The sequence below is a fragment of the Betta splendens genome, chromosome 2, assembly GCF_900634795.4.
Source record: "Betta splendens chromosome 2, fBetSpl5.4, whole genome shotgun sequence".
Taxonomy (NCBI): Eukaryota; Metazoa; Chordata; class Actinopteri; order Anabantiformes; family Osphronemidae; genus Betta; species Betta splendens.
Window position 1 is genome coordinate 3,786,538 of NC_040882.2, and position 20,286 is coordinate 3,806,823.

At 44.2% G+C, this 20,286-nt stretch overlaps 2 protein-coding genes across 10 annotated transcripts in view; one reads left to right on the top strand and one right to left on the bottom strand.

Moving 5' to 3' along the window:
• Positions 1-20,046, top strand: part of tns1a (tensin 1a) — a 55,620-nt gene extending 35,574 nt beyond the window's left edge. For 4 of the 9 annotated variants that reach the window (XM_055503929.1, XM_055503932.1, XM_055503924.1 and 1 more), the window contains 18 exons: positions 7,717-9,390; positions 10,034-10,114; positions 10,465-10,628; positions 10,780-10,921; positions 13,518-13,592; positions 13,800-13,826; positions 13,951-14,032; positions 14,126-14,643; positions 14,732-14,821; positions 14,922-15,050; positions 15,131-15,226; positions 15,307-15,384; positions 15,547-15,618; positions 16,019-16,045; positions 16,365-16,533; positions 16,621-16,689; positions 16,770-16,799; positions 16,894-20,046. In XM_055503929.1, the coding sequence (XP_055359904.1) occupies positions 7,717-9,390; positions 10,034-10,114; positions 10,465-10,628; positions 10,780-10,921; positions 13,518-13,592; positions 13,800-13,826; positions 13,951-14,032; positions 14,126-14,643; positions 14,732-14,821; positions 14,922-15,050; positions 15,131-15,226; positions 15,307-15,384; positions 15,547-15,618; positions 16,019-16,045; positions 16,365-16,533; positions 16,621-16,689; positions 16,770-16,799; positions 16,894-17,023 (3,653 nt within the window). In that variant the 3' untranslated portion in view covers positions 17,024-20,046. The remainder of the gene's footprint in view (positions 1-7,716; positions 9,391-10,033; positions 10,115-10,464; positions 10,629-10,779; positions 10,922-13,517; positions 13,593-13,799; positions 13,827-13,950; positions 14,033-14,125; positions 14,644-14,731; positions 14,822-14,921; positions 15,051-15,130; positions 15,227-15,306; positions 15,385-15,546; positions 15,619-16,018; positions 16,046-16,364; positions 16,534-16,620; positions 16,690-16,769; positions 16,800-16,893) is intronic. The other 5 variants (XM_029170676.3, XM_029170648.3, XM_055503925.1 and 2 more) reach the window with 4 other exon arrangements.
• LOC114867750 (macrophage mannose receptor 1-like) lies at positions 10,999-12,583 on the bottom strand. The gene has a single exon (XM_029170699.3). The coding sequence runs from the start codon at positions 12,126-12,128 to the stop codon at positions 11,256-11,258; it is 873 nt and encodes a 290-aa protein (XP_029026532.1). The 5' UTR covers positions 12,129-12,583; the 3' UTR covers positions 10,999-11,255.
• Positions 20,047-20,286: the final 240 nt, after the last annotated feature.

Here is a 20,286-nt window from a genome sequence, read left to right on the forward strand (position 1 = left end):
GTTTGTCCCGCTCTGCACGGCCTCTACCCTCACCCTCCACCCCCCCTCAGGCCTGTCAATTAGGCCTTTAAATAGCTGCTGCAGAAATAGGGGGCGTCAGTCGCCCTGCTACTGGTTGCCCCCTCAACAGGGGGGTTGTAACCTGAAACACCACCAATCCCAAGTCCCCCCAGTCCCCCAACCCATCTACATCCACTAGTTTGCTATGCCTTGTGTGTGAGGAGTGCAGGTATTTCAAATTTGTGTTACTAAAAAGTAACAGAAATGTTTGTCTTTTTAACGCCAGGAGTTTAACACATCCTGATATTAGGGTGTTAATGTTGTTGTTAAGATATTAGTGAGTCGTGCGGCCACTTAAAGAAGCTGACATACTGTACTTGCAGATTGCTCTGGTTCCTCTCCGTCGTGATGAAGGGCACGATTATTGCTGCCCAACTGGGAAATTTGCTCAAACAGTCAAAAGCATTCACCCTCAGTCCAGTCAGGACTTGGCAGCGAAGGGGGTGCTCAGTCCACTTTTGTATCGTATGCAGGTTTTTTTTTTCTTTAACGGCTTTGCAATAATCCATTTCATTTTTATGAACATCTCCCAAGACCCTTTGTGGTAATTGCTATGTTGCAAGAAGGTCAGTGGGAATCGCCAGGATTGCAAATTCGACCCTAATTGAATGGGAGGCAGTTTTCTTCGCACTCAGCAGAAAAGCCTCTCAGCCCGTTTATTCATTTCTCTAATTGCAGCCTTTCGGTCTTTTGCTTGGACATTATGGTAAAACTCCGTCATTGTTCGGCAGGTGATGCGAGTTTTAATTTGATACAATAGTGAGGTGACGATCAATACATGCACAAACATGTGTTTTGTGGTCAGAAATAGTTTGCAACCACTGGGGAGACATTAAAAGAATCCCAGCAGCCACTAAGAGGTATCACCCTGCGTGATCACATAAATTGCACTGATGCTACGTGAATGACACTGATAAGCTCCATGAGAGAATGGTCTATTTTTACCCGCTGAGGTGCAGTGTGTGGACACCCATCACTCATCAACTGTCCTTTAAACAATCCAGACTTGTTGATTTGCCCAGGTGTTAAGCGGATGTTTGATCATCCAGCGCTGATGCCGCTCTGCTTCTCGGGGGGCACTTGCCAAATTCTTGGCAACGCCATTTTTAAATGCCACTCAGCCGTATTCCAAATTCAGTCACGAGGACGTAATGAAAGATGTGTGTCTTTAGAGGGTCTGTGGGATTAGGCAGCTTAGAGGCATCTGTGCATGTGTTATCACACTGATGCACACGTTCAGGGGAACAAGAGGAGAGCTTTCTGTACCAAAAGGTGTTTTACGAGTGTTGCTTTGAGCAGTTGTTGCTCTTGTGTGTTGGGAGACAGTATTTGTCCAGCTGTGGATTAGTGCTCAGAGCTTTGTGGAACACATGATCTTTCGTGTATGCCTATAAATTTTTTTGTTTGCCGCTTTTATGTGGACTGTGTGTGCGTGCATGCAGTGCACCTTGTGTTTGTTGGCCTGCTTTTGCCTCCACTAATAGCCTGGCAGTGTGGAAGCAGCTGTCAACCCACAGGTCAAACTCGTCCAAGGACCACCGTTTGGGTCACCTACATGTAGCACTCGTGGACCTGCTGCACTGCCCCAATGAAAATATGTATAACAGAGAATCTCAAAGACTCAAAAATCTCAGGTTTTAGTTTCTTTGCGTGTGTGTGTGTGTGTGTGTGTGTGTGTGTGTGTGTGTGTGTGTGTGTGTGTGTGTGTGTGTGTGTGTGTGTGTGTGTGTGTGTGTGTGTGTGTGTGTGTGTGGCGTACAGTAGGGCAACGCACCCAATGAGCAGAGGGCCGTCCTCTTTGTTTACCGCCCTCCTCCCATATTTGGCTTGGGCTGAGACTTGAAACATGTCTGGAATAGCAGCGTAGAGACAGACAGAGACGGGCACCGGAGGGAGGAAGACACAGGCAGGGAGGCTTTTAGCAAACTGTTGGCATCAGGTTCAAAGTGAATGAAACTTTCTGTGCGTTTTATCACTGCTACTGTTTTGATGAAGAAGCAAATGCAACAAAGGTTAGAATAAAGAATGAAGTAGAAGAAGAGCAGCATTAAGTGGTGAGTAGTACTTTATCATAACTGTCTGATTTCAAATGTACTATAGCTGCCGGCAATGCGTCTAATTTCAAGTAACACCAAACTATTTTCAAAATGCATGAATCTAATGTCTAAACAGCTTTTGGCACATGTGTGCTTTGCTTAGCGTTGGCCAGACAGCGATAAAAGATCATTTTGTGTTCACAGACGAGAGCCTGTTTGTCTGTTTATGGCGTTTCCATGTCAACATCGCTGCATCCTGTGTGTTTGGCACCTATATGGTACAAAGTGAGTCATGGAGCAAGCAATTTGTGTGCGGAACATTTTACAAGCACGCTGCAATTTGGGTACACCAAAACTATTAGGGGCTGGTTGGTAGCTTCATGTGAACCTCGGAGAGCTTGGACGAGGATGGAGTTCATGTAGGAATTGTTTTACAGTTTATTGCTTGTTAGTTTTTGGCAGGGAATGAAGCAAACAGAGAGGTGGTCATTGAAGACATAGGAGCTATGCTTAGTCTTTATGTATCATTCTATTCTTTTCATTGAAGCTCTGGCTTTTGTAAATGCTTCTTTTCCGGCCTCCAGTTCGACCTCTCGACTTAGCTGTGAGCAGCAGCAGCAGGTTCACAAACCCAGGCCTGGGAGCTCTGCTGACGCTGACAGACACTGACGGACTGTTATCCGCTGTACTGTAGGTAGACAGCAGGCAGACGCACTTTTATGATGGTTACTGATCCTCGTAAGTGAAAGACTGATGGACGGACAGATGCGCAGAACCACATCCTACTGCTCAGAAGACAGGGAGACTGAAGCAATATGATGACAGACTAGTGGCTTATTTTAGCTGTTGTTTCAACCAGCTTCACCTCTTTAACATTATTTAAACCCACTTATTAGATATTCAATTTTTTTAACTCCATTAGGTTGATCATTTATATTTAAGTGCTGTATATGTAACCCAAAATGTGTTTATATACAATAGATTGTGGTAAATCGTTTAATATCAATACGTTTAACGGTTTTAGGTTAGATCCATGTAAATATCCCTCAAACAAACTCAAACTTAAACTTAATCCCAGTTTTGGACAGCTTGAAGTGAAATTGCAAAAATGTAGGGTAGGAGTCAGGCGCCAGATATAAAGGCAGCCAGACTGACTTTATGACATCCACTCCCATGAGAGACAGGAAGATGGATGACATCACCCTCAAAGCAATCCTGGTCACGTTACCTCAAGCTGTGACAGGTGGACACTGAGTGATAGATGCGGCGAGTGGCAGACATGACAAATATAAAACCGCGACAGTTTTCCTTATGCCAGTCACTGATACACCAACCATGACACCTCTTCCACTGACTGACTGTTGCACTCCCTGTATCTCTGCCATGTTTCCATGGCAACAAAATGCTAGCAACAAACTAAACTTTACTACAAAAAAGACACACACACACACACAGGTGTTTCTGGCAGGATGTCAGTTGTCTGTCAAAGCCAGGCATGGAAACCGGCTGCTGTCACCGTCGTATGAAAGCTGTGAAAGCGAATGTCACATCGTGCAGTAAGGTGCCCAAGGCCTCAGTGTCAGGTGTGTATGTACAGTAGGTGTGAATGTGTAGAATTGTTCAGTGAGTTCTAGACTTCAGCTTTTGGTCATTGCTCTATAATACTCTAAAGAACAGTCTTTGCAGTTTGTTCCATAAATAAACAGTAACTGGATCCAGTGCTGTTTTAGTTGCGTTTCAACTCCTCCACTTTCATCCGACCTCTACACGTTTAACTTTAGCATTGTTTGGGTTTGTCTTTAATGGGCACTGGAGGACAAACGGCCCTCTTCATCTTTCTTTCTGGTCCACTTTGTCCCACTCTGCCTTCCACTGGTTTCACTGCGCTCACACAAACACACCCTGTTTCTTTTTAACTCATAGAACCCAGAGGAGATGTTCTTTTAGCAGATGACACCATCCTTTTTTTAGCACGTACTGTATAAATGTCCGTGTAATACTGTATTAACACTTAACAACATAAATGAAATCATACACTGTGGCCTGTAAAACTATATTCATAGTAGAAGTGGGTGGGAGGCCAACATACGGGTCTGTGTAATGACGTTTACAAATGTTACAGTGAATCCCTGTTTAAGCGTGACTCCATTTTTTACCTTGAACAGGTCTCATTAGAAGCTAAAAAATCTTAACTTCATTTGCATATACAAACAATCACACAAGCTAGAAAAGAGAGGAGAGTGTCATCTGTATACTGTAAGTATGATACTTACTACTGTACAAACCTAATCAAAATAAAATCCATGAGGAAATCATCCTTAGGTTATCACTTAGCACATTTACCAGTAAAGAGTTCAGTAACTGAACTATTAAACTGAATAAAATGACGCAAATATGTTTATTAAATTGCCTTTTAGAATTACAGGTACAACAACCTTAATTAAAGCTTATATGTACAGTACTAACTACTGTAGGTATGTATATACACTTTCCAGCTGATCTATTTGTCACATGTTTGTAGCACATTGTCTATTTATAAGAAATCGTTGGGCACAGGTGGAAAAATCTCTTTTTAATTACCATCAGTGTAACAATGTGGTGATAAGACTCCCAAGCAAGCACTTAGGAGAACGGTGCCCTGAAATGTGTGCGTGTGTAGCACTGGACGAGAGGAAGGCACCTGTTACACAGGAGAATATAGAAAATGGACAGGTGTGGGTGTGTACGTGTTTGAGACGGACAGGCAGAGAAAGCTAGAGCAGCATTCAATTAGAAAACATGTCCCACATGTACAATTACTCTTTACACTGGATTTCACTGAATCTGTGAATGTGAATGTGCAGCTGTAAACATGGACATGTTTTTGGCAGTGAAGGCGGTGGCATGTTACACTAGCTTACCTCAGTACGATACAAGTGTTTATGGATCTGTGGTGGCTAAGCCTTGGTGACTCAACGGATCTAATTCGAGTTCTGCTGCAGCTATTTATTGACTCCATAGGAAAGCCATTTGTTCTGTTTATGGGGTGAGCTGCTTGTTGGTGCCATTCACAGTAATGGTTGACGGCATCAGGCCTGATCCCTGTTCAGAACAGAAGCATTTGGACAATGAATGCTACTCTCCTATGTGTTGGTTTTCCAGCTTGTCCCCATGCTTTGCTGTAATAAATACAAAGTCAGTGAGAACTAGCAGCACTTGTTTACTTAATTCATATCATGCTCTGAGTTGTTTGTCACTTAGGCTCTATTCTAACACAAGGAGATTACGCCACAGTCTCATGAATGATGCATCATTCCGATATGTTTAAAGATGAGAGATTTACCCAGGAAACCTTGAGTCACATTTTATAAAGCTGACATACATGTAATATATGAATATATTACATCTATTAAATATGTTAACAATATTTAGACTTAAATTAGGTGAGAATGTTGACACTTGAGCATTTTTACAATGGCAATTGTGCTGAAATAGATTAGACAGACATCTCTAATTTCATCAATGTCTGGTTATACAATTACAATGTTGTTACAATCACAGCACCCTGGGCACATTTGCCTGAAATCTGTCAGTGTGCACATTTTTAAGTTCATCTGTTTCTCCCTGAGACAGACTGACAGCAGGATGGAGTCAACCAGCAGCCGGAAGAAGTGTCACCCTTAGAAGAAATACTTGTTTTTTCCATGGAGTCTTGAAAGATCATCAACGCTAAAACTAGTCTGTCCCCTTTCTGTCAATTGTTTTGTTTGTAAGATACAGCAGTTTGTGTGAGGGCAGGGTGATCCCGAGGGAACGGGGACCCACCTGATAACCAGGGAGGGTTTGCATTAGGGTCAGGCCAACAGATGGTGTGAAAGTAGTATTTTTTGTCTGGGGCAATAAGGAGAAGGTGGAGGTCCCCCCACCCCCCACTGACGGGAACAGTCTGAGAGCCAGCTCACCCCTTTCAGCAGCTCCAGTGGTACAGCCCCACCTTGATCCAGTAAAACACATGTTGGGTGATGGGTGGACGTGAATCAGAGAGGCCAGAGAGAGTGAGAGCATAAGTTCACAGGATAAAGGTTTAGTCACACGGAGAAACTGAAGTTTGAACTACTGATGTATGGACCCAAACGTGCCTTTTGACCACACTTTTAGCCGGATTTAAAGAGGACATGGTCTATTTTTATGGGGCTTTTTTAAAGAATAATAATTTGACAGTGCTGACCTGAAGGTAAGGAGAATATATTTATTGAGTTTGTCATCTATTGTCAAAAACATTGTAACATTGTATTGTAACATATTGTAATATTATTCCTATTGTATCATTACTGCCTTAGTCAAACAGAAGCACTGTGTGTCTGAACAGTGGTTAATTGATTCAGCCAAAGTATAGTTTCAACACTCCAGAAACATGCTCCCAAAGATGGGCTTGTGTTGTATGTCTGTCCAGCACATCATTTCAATCCCCGTGTCATCATTAATTACCAACACAGGGACTCCCTCACCTGCCGTGTCATTCTCGGCGCTACTGTGAGTTGTTGTTGACCATGGTTTTGAAATAGCTGCAGTTTGAGCGATCCACCATCTGTCCCTAGAGTTTACTCAATTTGGAACACCCGGCACAGGAGCCAGCCACAGTCACGTATACAGTACAGTAAGTTGTGTATCGTTTCACAAATGAATGCTGAACAAGGAAGGCCGGTATGGCTGAGCTGCAGCACTTCGCTCTCATAAGCTCAGGGTGTTGGCACAGAATGAGCTGGTTGTACTGGCTAATATTACCACAAGAGACATGGTGAGTTTTTAAAATGTCTTTCATGTATTTCCACTATGGTTGAGCACATTCAGCTGACAGAGCCAACACATCTACGTTCTAGCAGTTGTTGAGGCAGGGAACTGGTTGATGTTGCCACCGAGCTCGCAGCCAATCTGTGGTGGTGTCTATTACTGGAAATCTTGTCCCTAAATCAAATGTGATGACATAAGCAGGGCTGTGTGTGTCCAAAAGATTTTAGAAGAGACTTTCCTCTTGAGACTATAACCATATGTTCCCCTGTGTTTTTAATTGGTTTCATTTGAAGAAACCGATAACTGTCCAAATGTTTTACGCTTTCAGCTGCACATAATTATAAATCACAAACCAGTCGAGTCTGTGTTGCCACCACGTTATATACATAAATATCAGACATTCCCATGAAAACAAATAATGCTCGCTGGGATTTTTAACACTGTAATTTGCTAGCATGATTCAGCAGAGGGAAATCAACTTTATCCTCTCACAGTCCACCTCTGTGCTTTCAACGGGCACTGCTGCTCTCCTCTGTGGCTGACACAGACCAGCTGTTTCAGTGTGTTGGACCAGGCCCTCCTTGGATCATGTTAGACCATGTGGCCCTTCACTGACGCAACGTGACAGGGGCTTTACCATTGCAAATTGGCTATTAATAGAGCTGGAAGGACTGTGTTGCTAATGGCTGGGATACATGCTGAACTTTAGGGTCAACAAAGATGCGAGTAGAGGGGGTTCACTGCCCGTGGTATGATGTGATCCTGTGCAAGTGAGCCAAGGACCTGAGTGATTAGAACTATATGACAGTAGTAAACATGGTTTACTCATTTTAGCTTTTGTGTCTTTCAGATGTTGTTCATACCCAAGGTCCACTAGATGGAAGCCTATATGCCCGGGTTCGAAAGAAAGACTCCCTGGAGGGAGTTGTCACCATCAACGGCCTCCCGGCACTTGAAAACCCCCTGACGAATGTGGAGAATTCTTTGCAGCACACCAGCCATCCTCTCCAAACCGCTGACCAGACCCTACCTGTAACGGGCCACACCTCTCTGTCTGCCGTAGACCACACCCTGTCCGTGAGCAGTGACTCGGGCAACTCCACTGCGTCCATCAAGACCGATCGTACCGATGAGCACAGTCAGTCCGTGCTGAGCGCTGCAAACCACAACAACCCAGCGGCAGCTCACCCGTCACTCAGCCCACAGGAGAAGAGGGAGCTCGATCAACTCCTGAGTGGCCTTGAGGCCCCAAATCACCAACGCCAAGCTTACCTGTCTACATCCACCAGTCCAGGGGGAGGGATTCGACACCTGGTTCCAGCACAGGTGCACGTCAATGGGGGTCACACAAGGTTAGTTGGTGCCCCTTCAACAGACGAGAGGGAGACAGACATTCTTGACGACGAACTGCCCAATAGCCAAGAGGGTAACAGTGTGGACAGCTTGGGCACAATCTCTTCCTTAGAAGGCCAGGCAACACCAGCCGACCTCTATTACCAATCACAGACGCCTGTCAGTGGGCAGAACAACAGTTCATACCTTGAGAGTGGTGTTCTCGGAGAACTGACCGAGATGCCAGTTCATGGAGTACGAACCCCCACGATGCAAGAGAGGTCTGTGGACTCTGCATCGCCACAGGGGGGATACAACAACTACCAGAATGGAGGAGGAATATATCGCTCGCAGTCCTTTGGGAACGCCCCAGCCAGCAGCCCTGAAACAAATCCTAAACTGATGCCCAGGGCCCCTGAGAGAAGCACCAGTAGCCGAGAGGCAGTTCAAAGAGGTCTCAGCGCTTGGCACCAATATAGCCTTCCAGATGATCCTTTTGGCCCTCCTCTTCAGTCCACTCATAGCTTGCCGCACTTCCCCACCTCAGCCTCACAGCGGGACATAGAGCAATCCATTGAAGCCCTCAACATGCTCATGCTCGACCTGGACCCAGTCAACTCCCACATGTCCAAGTCCCACAGTGCTCCCCCAGGGGAGAATAACCTCAGTTCATCACAGGCGCCCTTTTCACAGACCCTGGCCAGGCCTTCATATCAAGCAGATTCTGCCATACATGGCTATAACAGTTCTGGGTCAGTCAACAATGTCTTTCATCAGCCCCTCCGATCGGCTGGGAGAGTGTCAACAATGCCCAACCAGAGCCCAGTCATTGAGTCTCCAGTGCACTCTCCCCAGAGACCCAATGCTAGCTACCACCACCAAAACACCACCCCCACTCACACTCCGGAGCCCTACCTTCACATGCGCCAAGCCCCACACCACTACCCCACAGATTCATCTTCCGGTTTCAACCAACAGGCAACACTGAAGTCTGTGAACTCGTACCCACTCAGCGGATTGTCCCACTCCCCAGACCTGCAGGGTTCACCTTACCCAGGCTACAGTGCTTCCTCTTCTCCTCTCCCCACTCTAACCCCCCAGCCAAAGGACACATCTTCTTCCTCCTTGGCCAGAGAACAAGACAATGAGGAGACGCTTAACTTGGAAGGCCTGGTCGCCCAGCGCATTGCTGGTAAGACTTTGTGTGGGGTTACTGAATACTTAGAAGGGAAAGGGGATAGTCCAGTTGAGCATTACAGGCATACAGATTCACAGGCTAAAGCAGAAAACAGCACATGACCAGCGCAGCTTTCAGCATGTGTGTTACAGGTGCATCACGGGGGTGTCGTACCACAGCAATGACCCGTCCTTTTAAAATTAGCTCTGCAGCCAAATGCAGCAGAACTGGTGAGAGTGGAGTTGGGAAAGGAGTAAGAATAGCCCACCATTCATAGGCCACAGCTTCCATGCATTGTCTACATGCATATTTACATTTGAAATCATGTGGAAGCTCCGAGGCGCCTCCCAGTGGTACACACCAGAAAGCTCTTTTCAGATTGTCCGAAGTCAAGGTTTAACCTGTTACTCTTATCATTAACGGTTAGATTTAATCTAATTAGGTAAATATCTCTTCATTTTCTCTTCATTTACATTATATATTCCTGTTGTGATTTCTTTTTTTTCTTTTCTGTTCCATTCACCCTTGTTCTGTTTGGACATCCTTCCCAAACATTGCTTCTTCCTCTGCACATCTTTCACCATGCTCTTCTGCTTCACCTTCATCCTCCACCTCCTGCCTCCCACCCACTACCCTGACCCCCCCCCCAATGGAACAGAGTACAACGCTCGCATTCGGGGCATCAGTGCAAGCATGACATCTCAACAATCTGACCGCCATCGCTCCTATTCCTTCTCTGGTTTGTTCCCTCACTTTTAGTTTTTGACATTATATGTCCTACATTTTTGGCTTTTTTTCCAATTCTTTTATTATGTTTTCTTTTGACTATTCATTTCTGTTTCTGCTCTGTTTTCTCTATTTCTATCCTGCAGTGCAACTAAAACTCCTTCCCCCTTCTCTCTGGCTTATTTAGTGAACACAGGGTGACAAAAGTTGGGGCAGCTTTTCAAATGAAAACCAAAACCTTTATTATAGATCTTATTGAGTCTGACATTTCCTCATATAACTGTACATGTACATGTCTGTGGCAGAGCAGATGCTGTGTAAACATTGATTTTAATCAACAACTAATAGTTTGGGATGCTTTAGGAGTTCGTTCCAGAGGAATGACCCCAGAAGTGACACAGGAGACGGGCCGACGTCGAACCACCAGTGAGGGACAGTACCAGAGCAGCCATGATAACACACCAACAGTGCATTCACCTGACTTTGCCAACAATCTGGCACTTAACCCAGGAGGAAGACCCAGAGAGGTGCAGTATGGCATTCATTCATGTGGCACCAAGCACCGAATTTTATTATAAAAAACACTCAGTCCCTGCATAATGCATGATCATTATTATTTATATTTATTCTATAATCAGTTCAGCTGCTGAATTAACTCTTTCGTGTTTCTTTCCTCAGGGTCCTATGCATAGCTACCGGGAAGCGTTTGAAGATGACGAAGCAGACAGTACCAACAGTCCGACTTTCGGAGGCGGTGGTGAGCATTCTCCCGCGACTCCAGGCTTCCCCGTGTCACCCCAGACTCCTTACATCAACCTGTGTAGGTCAACTCTGCCTGCAGACAAAGGCCGCGCTTGAGTCTTTTAAACCCTTTTAAACGCTAATCACTCTTGTTTGTGAAATGACTTCATTAGTAAAGCCAAAGAAAAAAAACAGTATAACAGTATTCTTTTTTATATTTATTTATTTATTTATATTGACACTCATTTGCTAAATCTAACTTTTAGGCATACAAGGTATTAAATTTATGAATCACACAAGTTTGCGCCAAATAAATAACAGTAACACTAAGAAACCTTCACAAACCAAGCAAACTACAGCACTTCACAAAAATAGAACAACAGTACTGCAAATATATCACAGCACGTCAGGTCTCAGTAGCAAACAAAATTGAGTTTTTCATCACAGTCATAAGCCTCCCATACCATCTGTATTGCATTTGCTGCTTCATTACTGCTAGTAGTTGTGCTCAACACAGTATCGGCCTCAACGTTACCCTGATAACTATGCCTGACTGCCACCAAATCGCCCACCTGGACGATAGCAGAGCTTCCGCTGCTGCTCTGCGCCTCTTGCGTTACGTTTAAGGCCCCGCACTTCAGTTTGACATCAGGACACGTAGGCTTTCCACCTTCTCCCCAGGCCTCATAGCTGAGTGGCTTCCCATCTACCCATAGCCAGTGGTTGGGTAAGAAGCGCAGACCCATCCAGATATGATCTGTAGTGACTATTTTGGTCAACTCCTTCTGGATGAGTAGCATCTCTGTCTCTGAGGCCACGCTGGCCAGGCTTTGGTGGTTCTCCCTGCAGTACTGCAAAGCTTCCTCCCATGTCAGCATCTCTTCAACAACCACTACACTGTAGCAGAAAAACGGCAAAGCCTGGTTTGCAGTTGCATCATACCACAGGTTGTTGTGGAACAAACCCACATTGCTGCCTTGCTGGCCATAGGGCCGCCCCGGTGCCCAGAAGAACTTGGACACTTCCCCACCTCCCGACCACATCCACGTGTCTGTGTTTGTGGAGCTTCTTTCCAGTCCTATCCAGATGAAGGCGGTGGTGTTACCAGAAAGCAGCCGGAGCTCGTCAGTGTCTTCTTGATCACTGACAGGAGCCAGGTCTGTGTACAAATCCTCACAGTACGCCTGAGCATCTGTCCAGGTTCTTCCATTTGTAATATAGACATACTTCCCTAAAGCTGCGCGCAGGCTCAAAAGGAGAAGGATGCAGGCGAAAGCTTGATCCATCGCTCTGGAAAAGCAGAGTCCGACAGGAGGGAAGCACAGAGCTTTGGTGTAAATGCTGCATTCTGTGTCTCTGACTGTAGTGTTTGTCTTGGATCTATTTGCATAAGGCTGGCCGTCTTTTTTTACCAATACATTCGCTGTTAAGGTGTAAAAAAAGCTGATGACTGATGATGCACGCACACACACACACACCTACACACACACACACACACACACACACACACACACACACACACACACACACACACACACACACACACACACACACACACACACACACACACACAGATTGATTTGTGTCTCCGGACATTCAAAGCTAATTATCTTCAGGTGGAACATATGCCAGACTTGTGTTTGCCATTACTGAAGCTTATTTGACTGGAAACCTAATTATTTTTAAGTATTTATTTCATATCGCTTCTGTTTCTTTTCATTCTTCTCATTGTTCTGTTTCTTTTCCTTCTATGTTCTTGCATTATTCTCCTAATCTTGTGCTTTTGTTTGTAGAATGTTTTCATAAAGTATACAAAAACATGCATGCATAAGAAAGGTTCTGAACATTGTAGGCTTCACATTTTCTTAAGCAGGACATGTTTAATGAAAGATGCAAAGTTTCTGACTAGTCTTGCCTGACTCTTAAGCCTCATTTACTAGATGATTGCAGCACCAACAACTATACACACGCACCTACACAAATCATATTTACTACTAATTTGACCATCTCCCATGAGGAATATCAAAATTCTTTCCTCCATATTTCAAAATGCCCCTTTAGTGGTGCCGGGTATTTTTCTTTCAATAAGCCCCCTTCTTCTGCAGTCAGCCTCGAACACACAGCTGTTTCAGTGAGACTTTAGCCTGCACCTTGTGTTTATCATCCATCTCACTGACTGAGCATTGGTCTGAATCCCTTTCATCCAAATTACTGGGATTCCTGCAAGTGGAAAAACCAGCAGCCAGTCTCTCTAATGGGTCTATGTCACTAATTAACTTCCTTGTATTACTTATGATAGCGATTAATTTACTATTTCCTATTACAGCTACAGCTTTGGTTGCTTTGTTTAAATTCACCTTCTGCATAGTTAGTAGAAGGAAATAACTCAGTTTTGGAGTCTCATCCACTGTAGATGGCAACATTCTACTGTAATATGCTATAAATTAGTTTTTAATGCTTATTGGGGGGAATTTACTAATTTAAGCTTCAGGATCATCATATGTTTGCAAATAGATAAATGTATCCTCTGTATATTACCACAAATGAAATGTAAAAGGAAGGGTGATGATGATGATGATGATGAGGATGATGATGATGATGGAATCTGATGTTTAATCAGGTACACATTAGAACTTTTTTCTGATGTCTGATTTTAAATGTCCTTCTGTCTTCAGCTCGCTCCCCTGCAGGCTTGACAAAGACTCCTCTCTCAGCGCTGGGACTGAAGCCACAGCATCAGCCTGGATCAGGTCAGTTTGCACAAATACACATGGTAGTTGCTTGTATAGCTGTGTGTGACACGCACTGGTGTCTGCTGCCCTCTAGTGCCTTAAACATTTCATAGTCTATAACAGCTCCTGCTAAAGCTAATAGCTAACACACCCTCGAGTTCTTGCTTCTTGCTCAAGCTTATCTTCCTTGTCTCCTCCAAATCCCCTTCTCCTTCTTGCTGCCAGACTCTAATTCTAATAATGGAGAGGAAGGTAAGGCAATACTAACCTGACACCATCTGATCTCAGTCAGTTCATCACTGATCAGTGAAATGGGATAAATGCATCATTTGACTCTATATGACTCAACGCTGATCATGTCTTTGATGATCTGCAGATAACAGCAGTTTTGTGGACTCCAGAGCACAACTATCCAGTGCTCCTTTATCCTCCAGTAGACCGGATTACAACGCTGATGGGTGAGCACTCTATGACTTAAAATATGACATTACTACTAAAAGGAATATGCTACAGCTAATAATTGCTCATATCCTTGTTGCGTTGGTCTCCAGAAGGAGGACCGGTTCTTCAGATGGTGCCTCTCCAGACGGCTCCCAGGTCAACGTGATGGGCGTCCATACTGTGCCCGGGAGCCCCAACACCCTCCACCGCACAGTGGCCACCAACACGCCGCCAACCCCCGCCCTGCAGAGACGCCTGGGCCAGGCCAGCCCCTCTCTGGCCAGACACCCGCCCCCGTCCGGCGTCCCCTCCAGCCCCCTGACTGGCCGAAACCTCAAAACGGCTAGCGCCGGCGTGCCCCCCAGCCCTATGATGGGACGCCGCGCAGCAGCGAGCGGCCGCAGCACACCCGACGAGCTGGGGGCCGCGTCCCGCCAGAGTAGCGCCCCGCCGCCTTCCACGCCCGCCTTCCCCGTCTCCCCACAGCTGCCTGAGAAGAGGCACATGTCCAGCGGAGACGCGGAGAGGACGGACAACAAGAACCTGACGCCCAACCCGGCCAGCGGTGGGAGCACCCCCAACCTGTCCGGCACCCACACACTCCACGATGTCTCCAAGTCCATTTATGGTGAGGCAAAAACAGTGTAATTCAGTATAAAACACAAATGTTCTCCGTTGTCAGTAGTTCTTATTCATGTTGTCTCTTCACTTCCAAGCTGATGGTTACCCAGACATTAAGATGAATGTCAAGTTTGTGCAAGACACCTCCAAGTACTGGTACAAGCCAGAAATCTCCAGAGAGCAAGGTGATCGTCAGCTCGCTAACACCACATACAGTACATCCTTTACTAAATTAAATTTGTACCAGCTTACATTTGTTTTTATTCATTTCAAAAATGGTTTCAGCCATTAATCTGCTGAAGGACAGGGAGCCCGGGGCCTTCATCATAAGGGACAGCCATTCTTTCCGCGGGGCCTATGGTCTGGCCATGAAGGTGGCCTGCCCCCCACCAACTGTCCAACAGAACAAGAAAGGTGAACAGACGCTTATCATGCTTTTATCAAGTTTAAACATTGGCTTGAAATTACAATTACATCTTTGAAAATCTTTCCAGTTGGAGACATAACTAATGAGCTGGTGAGACACTTCCTGATTGAGACGAGCGCTAAAGGCGTCCGTCTGAAGGGTTGTCCAAACGAACCCTACTTCGGTAACATTGACATTTGGTTCTGCTGTTTATATCAGTGTGTGATATGTGTATAGTGATATATGAATGTGTGTTATATGCAGGTTGTCTATCCGCTCTGGTGTATCAACACTCGATGACTCCACTGGCTCTGCCCTGTAAGCTGATGATCCCCACCAAAGGTCAGCCGCATGCTTTTTCTTTGAATTCTCTCATTAGATAGCAGACAGTTGTTTTTTTTGTTTTTTTTTATAATTCTAATAACGTGAATTTTATAAACGTAATAATATATAAACAGTTGCACAATAATTTGTGTCCTACTGCATTGAATTTGTGACTTGCAGACCCCAACGAAGAGGCACTTGAACTCGCCACGCCTACTGATCCGGTTGTTGAGCTCCTGAAGCAGGGAGCAGGTGAGTACGGGAAGGTAGAGATTGTAAATGCTTCATGGAAACTTTAGATTCTCACAGGATCAATTTGTTTTCCATTATTTTGTTGGTTTTGGAAACAAGGACAAACAGCCTGATTAATTACTTTACATGCTGTGTTACTTTTTAGTGCCTTACATCTATGTGTGAAAATATTTTTGATGTTGGGTTAAATTTTAAAATAATATGAATAGATACAAAAATGCATCTGACAAAAAAGGAAGATGGCTTCCTGTCAAATTCAAAAACAAGTCAAAGTTTGCAGTTAACCTTTTTAAAAAAAACCTTAAACACACACATGACAATACTGTAAATATCTGTTTTTTGCTAAATCAAAAAGACTTCATACAAAAGTCAGCTTACACATTGTCCCCTTACCTTACAGTTCAGAAAGCCCCTGAGGAAGCCCATGGTAAATACTGGTTTGCATTGCACTGTTCTTCTCCATCGTGCACCTTGACTGAATGTGAATATCATTAATGAAAGCACAAAAGCATTTTGAGTGTTTATGCCCCATTAGAAAAGGTTTTACAATGCATGATTACTGTCATATAAATGAAAGTCCCCTAAAATAATAGCAAACACATTCTGTTGCTGTAAAGATTGTGCAGTGCATGACAGAGTTAACCACACACACTGGATGTTCTCACCAGAACCTCCAAACTGCATGCACCTTTTTATTTTTATGTTTTATTATTATCAATATATTTTTTTCTTGTGTTTTTTTTCAGCATGCAACGTCTTCTACATCAGCTCTGTGGACATGGAGTCCCTCACTGGGCCTCAGGCCATCGCCAAGGCCATCAGTCAAACGCTGTCGACCAATCCGCTGCCGGCCGCCACCACCGTCCACTTCAAGGTGTCTGCACAGGGCATCACACTCACCGACAGTCAGAGGAAGTGAGTGGTTACGGTCATATCGTTCTCCCTAACAGTCATGAGGAGAATGACTGAATATGCAGTAATCGACTCGTTCCTCTGCTGCAGAATTTTCTTCAGGCGACATTATCCCATTAACACGGTGACCTACTGTGACCTAGATCCCCAGGACAGGAAGTAAGAATCCTTCTAGTGTACATCTCAGCCAAAGATACTGTTTAATCACTTTTTAATAATTTCCTCTGTTCTTTTCAAAGATGGGGCAAAGAAGGAGGCGGCTCAGTGAGGTAATTTCACACACTAACCCAGTTAGTACAATTTTGCTATTGTACTGCAAACACACTTCCTGGTTGCCCTAATGGCTGTTTTACCTAATTCCAGGCTTTTTGGATTTGTCGCGAGGAAACAAGGAAGCACAACAGACAATGTCAGCCACTTGTTTGCAGAGTTGGACCCGGATCAACCCGCCTCCGCCATCGTCAACTTCATCTCAAAGATGATGAAGCGGTGAAGCCCCCTCCTCTCACCAGACGTCCCAACGGCCGCGGCTGTTTCAAGGTCGCCTCTTCTTCGTCAATGTCGTCTTCTCCCGGACTTGACGGCGTCCTTCTCTCTGTCGGTCCAAGTCTGTCTCCTTTCTCTCTTCGCGTCTCTTCGCCTCGCTGGTTTGCCTTGGTCTGTTTTTGTTTTTGGAAGAGTCTTTTTTTTTTTTTTTTTTTTTGAAGGATTCGGTTTAGAGCCAAAGTGGCGCTAGAGGATGTGTTTTGTGGAGCTGTGTACGTGACGAACTCGGAGGTCAGTCGAGGAAGGAAAAATCACAGGGTGACCTGTTGTAGAAGAAAATGCTCGCTATAGACTGAAGAGTGCTACAGTATGTTCAGTAGGGGAACATGTGAGGACTGTTGTTTCAGGGTTTTCTGTTGTCTTTTTTTGTTGATTGATTTACCAAAGGCAGTTGCAATACAAGTGCAAGAATGATGTAGCTCTTAAGCCATTATTATTTCCTCTTTTCAAAAGAAGAAGTGTTGAACAAAAAAAAAAGAAACACAATTAAAATTTCTCCTTGAACTCATCTTCAGGAAAAAAGTTGGCCTTGACGGCTTTTAGCAAAACAGAGTCTGAAGACCTTATGCATGTTAGCTTGATCTTTAAGCTTGGTTCTTCTACCTTTCACAAAACGTTATCGTAAACCCTTAGCGGGGCCATTTCGAGGTCTGCCGCGTGTTGGAAAGGGCTCTGCAGTGGAACGACTGATCTTAAACTGCGCGCGGCAGACCAGACTCAACAGAACTGCCACGCTAAGGTCCACCACCACCACCACCACTACGTCGTGTCAGTGCAGCCACACTCGCATCACATCCGCCTTCGGCCACTCACCCTCTCAAAGCTCGCTTCCCTCTTGGACCTCCTTCACCTGAAATCAGCAGGGTCACGCTGAGGATGACTGTTTGTCCACAAGATGGCGCCAACTCATTAGGGATTGGTCTCCTCTAGTCACACAGACTTACCCATCACCCGACTTGCTTACAGTAGTGAATCTGATAGATGCTGCCACTGAAACACACTGGAAGTCACCAGGGACTGGCCCAAGGACCTGGACCTATGCACTGCTCTTTATGCATGTTGTTTTCCTAAAACGCACCCCTCCCTCATAATTACATTCAACATCACTGAAATCATTCTATGGTGTGTGCTAAAATGACTTAAAACCTTTAGACAAGTACACTGAGGTTGTATGACTTGTCAAAGACTGCATGAAATAGACAACAAAACCTTTTTATACTCCTCAGAAGACGTAGACAACCCATTGTTGAAGTAGTCACATGATGGTGAGATGCTATATTTTTACTTCTTTTTTTTTTTTTTCATTTTCGATCCATCTGAACCAGGGTTTACCTTTCACTGTAACAAGGGCAGTCCAGTCTGTTTGTTTGTTTTTTTTCACATGTTGTCAACATTTACATTTAGATATATTTTAGGGCAAAGAAAAAAAAGCAACAACAACAACAAAAAAAGGAAAAAAAACACAAAAAGGTTTCCACACTGTGCGCAAAAGCCTGCTTGTTGAACACGTGCTCAACCTTCCACAATAAGCTAAGAAAATTGATATTGATATAAATGTACATAGATATACTACTTTAAAAGGACATAGCGAAAAAGTATTTATTTTTGTTGCTTTGGTCCCTCATGATTACTCATATATACATATATTGTACAGTCTAGATAAAAAAGATTACCTAATGCATTGAGAAAAAAATATATACTTATTTTGGCTAATGATTTCAAAGTCTGAGGATTTTGAAATGTGTTTGAATATATGGTGTACATTACTTTGTACATGTATATGTTTGTTTTTGGCTCGTCATTGATCTTTTTTTTTTTTTTTTTTTTTATTAGGGGCATGAATGAGATATAAAAGCATGAAGCATCTGATCCGTCTTTTCCACAGCGGAAAAACCTTCGTAGAAGCAGATGTAGCTGATAGATAAAGGTAAAGACATGCGAAATTTGCCAAAAAAAAAAAAATTAAGACAAAGGGAAGCACGAAAAAGCTCAGAGGCTGACTCTAAATGCTATATGAGAAGAGCTGTACGAACCCACCACGGTTACAAGTTATCATTTAGCCAAAGATTCAAACACTTTGCGTCTACTCTGACTTGGCTGCATGTTGCTTTTTTTATGTTCAGCTGCTACTCGGTTTCCATGCTGTTGTTTTTGTGTGTGTAACGTAACGACACACACCAGAGCTGGGTGTTACAGGTAAACCCCCCCTCCCCCGCATCGCTCACAGTGAGACGACCGGCTTTGCATTGGTTTCCGCTGGTGTCTCAACGCTCCCAGAATGCATTTGCCTCCATCGCCTCACTGGAGAGGGAACGGGCCTGATTTTCCCCAGTTGGAAGTGTGCAAACAAAGCGCTTATAGTCACGATGGCATGAATTCCATATGGGTGTCGGCGCTGGAGGTAAAAAAACGAGACGTGTCTCACCATGATGCTGCAGCTTGGTCAGACTGCCCCCCACTCCCCCCACACCCATTTCTGACTCACTGACTTATTTATTCTTATTTATTCTTTTATTGCTTCCCCATGTTTATGACATTTCTGTTCCATCGTCTGCGTTTTCACATTATCGCTTTTAGGTTGTTGGCTTTTTTTATGGTCCATGTTAACGTTTGAAGGAATGTATGGTGGCGCTTTATTGAAAGCGAAGAGGTACAGTGCACTTACATGGACTACTAACAAGCTTAAATTCATTTTTTGTCATTTGGAGAATGAAAAATAAAAAAAGTTCTCTAAATTAAAATATGCATTGTACCTGTTGGCTTTGAGTCAAGAGTTACTCTGTTGTTTTATTGAAAAATAGGTGATGTCTGTGACCCCTATGTACTGATGGGACTTGTACTGTATGAATGTGCTAATACATATGTGCAGAAGGGTCTCAGATATTGTTTGCGCTTATCATTTACATTATATTGTCATGGCTTACCTGTTCCTAAAGAGAAAAAAAACATTAAAGCAATACAAATCAGTTACATTGAAGCCGTGCGGGTGGTTTTTGTTTCCCAGTGCGTGGGTTCACAGCGTTTCTACTTCATTTTCTTTTGTTTGCCATCAGAAAACATAATCACTGAGCTTTTCATGCGTGGAGCTCCTCTTGTTTGGTTTAACCCTGAAAATGCTTGGTGGACGTTTATTTAAGGAGCCCAACGCCTCTAAAAGCCTCACAGCTGGACCAAATGTGGCATCCGACTAACATCAAGGTTTTAGAGTTT